At 48.2% G+C, this 6,786-nt stretch overlaps 1 protein-coding gene across 1 annotated transcript; it reads right to left on the bottom strand.

Moving 5' to 3' along the window:
• Positions 1-292: 292 nt before the first annotated feature.
• On the bottom strand, positions 293-3,253 carry Atp6v1f (ATPase H+ transporting V1 subunit F). The gene is made up of 2 exons (NM_053884.2): positions 3,052-3,253; positions 293-732 (listed from the first exon to the last, which is right to left on the bottom strand). The coding sequence occupies exons 1-2, from the start codon at positions 3,207-3,209 to the stop codon at positions 531-533; spliced, it is 360 nt and encodes a 119-aa protein (NP_446336.1). The 5' UTR covers positions 3,210-3,253; the 3' UTR covers positions 293-530.
• Positions 3,254-6,786: the final 3,533 nt, after the last annotated feature.

Raw genomic sequence — 6,786 nt, 5'->3', positions numbered from 1 at the left:
CCCCACAGGTTGAGAACGCTGATCTAGAATGACGATCCAATGCAACTGCTTCTGTCCCTTGGATGGGGCCCCTCCCAGCACCATGAAGACTGAGGAGAAGCAGCAAAGGTAGAGAGACTGGGATCGAACTTTGTCCTCCATCCCGGAAGCCAGTCTCTGACCCAGGTGGCCCGTCCTTGAATTACACCCCGACCCCCAATTCTCCTTTACCTTGCTCTTGGTAGCATCTCCATATCTGCAAGTCTAATGTCCCCCAACACTGCAAGCCTCACGTACCCATACCAGCACCCACTCGGAGAGAATATTCCTTTAATGTTAACAATGATACTGCTCAATGGCATAGGTAGTGGAGAGATGGTTGGCCTTTCTTTCCCTACCCAGCCTGGACCTGAACATCAGAACCCCAACAGCTTAGGAACCACTCAGTGAAGAGGAAGGGAGGGGCTGGAAACCAAGGCTTGAAACTTAAATAGAGGGTGGCAAACTGGGAGAGGCCTGGAAGCGAGAGGAGGGTTAAGGGCTGAGCAGCCCTAGCGCAGGTCTTCAGCAGTGAACATGCCCTTGGCCCTGCGCAGGATGGAGTCTTTGGCTGCGTCGTAGGGATGCTCCTTGGACGGGATCTCCAGGACGGCTGGAATGGACCTCTGGTGGGCATCGAGGGCGTGCCGAACCATCTCTGCGATGTACTGGTTGATGAGAATGATGCCGATGTCATCCCTGTTTAGAAACTGCCTGTTGGGGGAGAAGAGCAGGGAATGACAGTGACTGCATGCATAAGGCCTTCAACCTTATCTCTCCTTGGATGAACCAATTGCACTCAGGAGCTCAGAACCACACTGATCAGGGTTGGAGTCCACACATTTGCTCATGGAGGGAACTGGTAATGAAGACCAGGATCCATGTCAGTGTGTTCTATATGCTGCCTCCGTGGAAGAGAGGCAGAGGCGAGGAAATTGGGTATGAGCACCTTTGTATCTGTGTAAGAGTCTAGAAACACAAAAAACCTTAACAAAACGAAACCAAGAGAAAGAAATAAAGGAGGAAGGGAAGGGAAGGGAAGGGAAGGGAAGGGAAGGGAAGGAAGGAAGGAAGGAAGGAAGGAAGGAAGGAAGGAAGGAAAGACAAAAAAGAAAAAAGACCAAGACCAGCCTAGTCCGCAGAGGTAATTCCAGGAGAGCTGGGGCTACACAAACCCTGTCTCATAAAACAAAACAACAAAACCTTTTTCTTATTATTGATAGTGGTTGAAATCAAGAAAAATGCAAGGATGGAGTAGCAGAGTGATTCCTTAATGTATATCTTTTGATTTTTACTGAATGTTTAGAGCTAGGGTCGAGGAGACCACTGAAGGCCTACAGTTCTATGCTGATTAAGGGGATGGACCAGGAGGACATCTGCTATGAGCCAAAGGCAAGATGGAAAGAGGAAACTCAGCAGTGAACGAATCACTATTTCCAGACAGAGACTGTCATTCTGGCCTTCCTCTCATGTGATCACCTCCACACACAGACATGCATGCCCCTTCAACCATGTATTTACTCATTAGAAATAATTTACTGGGCACCAACTTTGTGCCAAGCATGGAACAGATTTGGTTTTAGGATTCCTTCCTGTTGGAAACATGGTAAATTCTTAGAAGTAAGATCTGTCCTCCAGTGACAACGGAGGTCACACTACTGGTTCCTTAGAGATCAGTCTCCCAGGACACAGCCTGCCACATTCCAGGCTGTGGGAACTAGTCTCAGCCGGCATCCCTGGACTCTGCTATTGAGGGAAAACAGGTGAGGGCAGTTTATTCCTGAGATTTGCATAGTAGTTCTAGAAGAGGAGTGAGAGGAAAAAATAGGGAGTTGGCACCCACAATTCTAGTCAACAGGGCACTTTTTGGCTTAAAAGCAATGCCTGCACCCACTTTTTGAAACTATGACCCAGGGCATGAAGTGAGGAGTTGAAGTAAAAGGTCTTTGTGGAAGGTCATACTTCCCAGAAGTTTTGCCCATTGTCAAAAGACAAATGGAAACCCCAAGGCAGACTGCAAGGAACTGTATACACAGAGTAGGTAATAGCTTAAGAAAGGCACAGGTAAAGGTGTGAGCTATGCAAGCCTGGTTATTTGAGTTCTATCCTCAAAGCCCATGGAAAGAAAACCGACTCCACAAAGTTGTCTTCTGACCTCCATGTGTGCACGCCTACCCACGGACACAAACACAAACTCCATAATTAAAGAGTTGACCTGGGTTCTGCCTTTTATGGCTGGTGTGTCTTCGGGTCTGTGCCCTAACCTATTCGCCCTTTATTTTTTCACTAGTAAGTGGGAATGACCACTACCTTACAGGACAATTGTGAGCCTCTAAAATAAATGAAGCGTACACACACACACACACACACACACACACGCCCACTGACTGCCCGGACCTACATTGGAGGTGGGAATGACCACTACCTTACAGGACAATTGTGAGCGTACACACACACACACACACACACACACACACACACACACACACAGGACAATTGTGAGCGTACACACACACACACACACACACACAGGACAATTGTGAGCGTACACACACACACACACAGGACAATTGTGAGCGTACACACACACACACACACACACACGCGCGCGCGCGCGCGCCCACTGACTGCCCGGACCTACATTGGAGGTGGTTTGTTTAGGACACAGTCGAAAAGACTGTAAGGTCCAGAGAATGCGCTACAGGTGAGCGTCAGGGACCCCGGAAGTGGGCTGAGCGTGCCGGTCAGCACTGGTCAGAGGCTCCAGGAGTCCAATTACAGCCGGGGCAGATAACAAGCTCCACTCTCTTCTAAACTGACACACAGTCATGTGATGTGGAGCTCATGGACCTGCCGTAGGCCGGGCCCCACTGGACCCCAGAAGGGAACTTAGACGGCGGAGGCACCTGCTCCTGGAGAGACGACTTCCGGGACCATCCCGATCCTCATCGACCCCTGACACCCAGGTGAACAGGCCATCAATTCTCCCCGTGCAAGCGGAAGAGCCCATTTAGGCCTCACAGGCTACCGTACCTGAAAGTGTCTTCGATTTCATTGATGGTGGTATCCTTCTCCACTACCAGGAAATTAGGGTGGCGGTTCTTGTTAAGCTCCCCTATGCCGCCCAACAGGAAACCAGTCACCGTGTCCTCGTCTCCAATCACTGCGATTAGTTTACCCCTGCCCGCCATCCTGTCGGCCCGGCAGAAGGCTCCCCAAACAGCAGTGATGCCCCGCCCCCGCAGCGGCCCCTCCCTTCAGTCATGCGCAGTCCCCCGCCTCCCGGGCACGCGCATTAGCAGGAACTCGGATCAATCCGCTTACTCCTGCGCCACAGAGACGGGAACCACAGAACTACATCTCCCAGAAGGCTGAGCGTCAAAGGCCACTTGCTAGCATTCTGTCCTATACATACATACATACATACATACATACATACATACATACATACATACATACATACATACATACATACATACATACATACATACATACATACATACATACATATATTTGGTTATATTTGTGGTTTTGGAGGCGAGTGCAGGATGGCGGTGGAGCGAGCCCAAGTTTGTGAGGTCATAGTATACCCTATGGGAGTCTCCTTGGGGTTTATCTGGTCAACCCAGTGCTTTTTTTAAAATTTATTTTATTATTACTTTTTAAAGAGAGGTCTCACTATTTGCCTCCCAAGTATTAGGATATAAGGCTTGTGCCTGCCACCAAGACAAACTCCCTCCCCCCTTTTCTTGGTTTTATTTTGTAGTTTTTTTTTTTTTTGAAATCTTCTATATGTTGCCTTTGCTGGCTGGAACTCAGAATATAGACCAGGTTGGCCTTGAACTTGCAGCAAGTGATCCTACTGCCTCATCCTCCTGAATGCTGCACCAGTATTTCCTGCCCCTTCATTCGTTTGTTCGAACTCTTGCCTTCATCCAGGTTTAGGGACATGGGCTACCGCAAGAAAGGATATTTCCTAGCTGGAAGGTCAAGTTCTGAATCTGAATGATGTACACATGCACGTTAACTATGATGTGGCTAACGATTACTGAATCTATATTTAATTACTAAGGAAATGGAGAGATTAATGACACTGTGCAGTGCTGTAGAGAGCCAAGCAAGGCCTCATGTTAGTTGCTAAATTTGAGAACACATAAAAACAACCCCAGCATTTAGGGGATTTGAAGCAAGAGGATGGCCACAAGCTCAAGGCCAGCTTAGAATATCATCTTAGTTACAGGTAAGAGGGGCACCAGCACATTTGAAGAGATGCCATGACCAGGGTAACTCTTACAAAGGTTACCTTTAATTGGGACTGGCTTACAGTTCAGAGGTTTAATCTATAATGGCAGGAAGCATGGCAGCACGCAGGCAGACATGGTCCTGGAGGAGCCGAGAGGTCTATGTCTTGATTTGAAGGCAGCCAGAAGGAGACTGTCTTCTGCAGGCAGTCAGGACAAGGGTCTGGATCACACTGGCCAGACTTGAGCATATAATGAGACCTCAAAACCCCACCTTCACAGTGACATACTTCCTCTAACAAGACTACACCTCTTCCAATAAGGCCACACTTTCGAATAATGCCCCTTCCCATGGGCCAAACATATTCAGACCACCACAACTATATATTAAGATTATCCTCGAGCTAACATGGTGGCTCAGAGAGTAATGGCACTTCCCACACAGCTAATGTCCTGAGTTAAATCTCTAGAACCTACATGGTGGAAGGAGAGAAGCAAGTTCTGTAAGCTGTCCTCTGATCTCTTTGCATTTGTTTTATGAAACACACACACACACACACACACACACACACACACACACGAGAGAGAGAGAGAGAGAGAGAGAGAGAGAGAGAGAGAGAGAGACTAAATAACTAAATAAATGCAAACAATTGTTTTTCTTTTCTTTTCTTTTTTTCGGAGCTGGGGACCGAACCCAGGGCCTTGCGTTTGCTAGGCAAGCGCTCTACCACTGAGCCAAATCCCCAACCACAAACAATTGTTTTTTAAAACTCATCTCCAAAAGATAAAAAAAAAAAACAAAAAAAAAACCAGGCTGCAGTGGTTCAATCTTTTAATCCAAGCACTCAGCAGACAGAGGCAGAGGCAGGCAGAGTTTAAAGCCAGCCTGGTCTACAGAGCTAGTTTCAGTATAGCCAGGGCTACATAGAGAGACCCTTTCTCGAAACACACACACACACACACACACACACACACACACACACACACCACCACCACCACCACCACCACCACCACCATCACCACCACCACCACTACCACCACCACCAAAAGCAACAACCAAACAAACAATCAAAATTAAAGAATCTAGAAGTTTTCCTGAGGACTATAGGGGTGTTATCACCAGGTTCATCCATTAGAGCTATCCTGGAACTACATTGTGTGCAGAGGCACAGCTGAAGGGGAGAGAAGGAAACAGAGTGGTGGCTACAATGCAGGTCTGACAATAGGGAACGTGGACTAGATGGAGGTGAGAGAGTCTTAGAGCCACAGAACACAAAACTGGTTTTGAGGTTGGATGTGTTTGGGCAGCAAGCAAAGAGACCTGTCATCTAGCCGGTGTATTGGTTGGAAGAATAACATTTCTGACGGTGGTGGTGGTGGAGGTGGTGGTGGTGGTGGTGGTGGTGATGGTGGTGGTGGTGGTGCAGACTTTGAATCTCAGTGCTCTGGAGGCATAGACAAGGGGATCTCTGTGAGTTCAAGGCCAGCCTGCTCTACAGAGCTAATTCCAGAACAGCCAAGGCTACACAGAGAAATCCTGTCTTGAAAAAGACAAAACAAAAAAGTAACATTCCTTAGGGTGTAAACTCTGAAATGACTAGGTTGGAGGGGAAAGGGTCATTGTTTTTCCAACACAGACAGACAGACAGACAGAGTGGGGGAGGGGACCCATGGGTGAGGAGTGCTTGACGTATCCACATGGTCTAGTGTAGTGGTTGTGTGTACGTCTGGCAGTGCATTTGGATTGTCAACTTGACTGAATTGAGAACACTGATCCTAGGGGGCTGATGAGACATACCTTTGGTCTCCTAACAAACACAGCGAATGTGGTTGGTCCCATCACATAGGATGGGGCCCAAGACTGAGTAAAAAGGCTAAAAATGTCAAATGTGGTCTCAGTGTCCTCTGAACTGCCCAGATGTGTTTTCTGTGCCCTGATCCTCCCAGCTCCGTGTAAGCACCCTTGAACTCCTACCAACCTAGTCAAGAGCTTCTTGTTGCTGTGTCTTTCCACCATGATAGACAGACACCCTCCATCCCTTCAGGTGTGTTTCCCGTCAGGTATTTTGTCACCTATGTGGCCTGATCGGCCTGAGATTTGGGGTACACTTCAGTCTCACTTTCTGCTTTGCTGTTCCAAGGTTTCATTTTAGACTTAGCACTAAGTTCTCAGGGCTGGGTAACAGAACTCTTAAAGGATTGAGAGGAGGCCCACAGTTGCTCCACCATGGCTGGGTGAGAGTAGCTGAGCCCACTGTGAGTACTTCAAGCATCAGGGAGGGTGGCAGACCAGCTCGGTTAAGGAGGGATAGGTAGAGAGTAAGGCAGGTGGAAGGCTGTGGGTGGGAGCATTGGCTCCAGCACCTGGCACAAAGGCCTCGACGAGCACAAATGGTCAGATGCTTAAGAGGACAAATCCACCTTTAATGGGCTGGATGAGCGTTTGGAACTGAAGCACGCTGAACGAGTTTCCGCTCCTTGGTTCAACCACCATTCGTCAAATGGGACCAAGATGAGGAACTAGGGA

This window comes from Rattus norvegicus, chromosome 4 (assembly GCF_036323735.1).
Source record: "Rattus norvegicus strain BN/NHsdMcwi chromosome 4, GRCr8, whole genome shotgun sequence".
In the NCBI taxonomy this organism is placed as follows: domain Eukaryota; kingdom Metazoa; phylum Chordata; class Mammalia; order Rodentia; family Muridae; genus Rattus; species Rattus norvegicus.
Note: the sequence above shows the minus strand (reverse complement) of the source record. Positions and strands in the feature narration are given on the sequence as shown.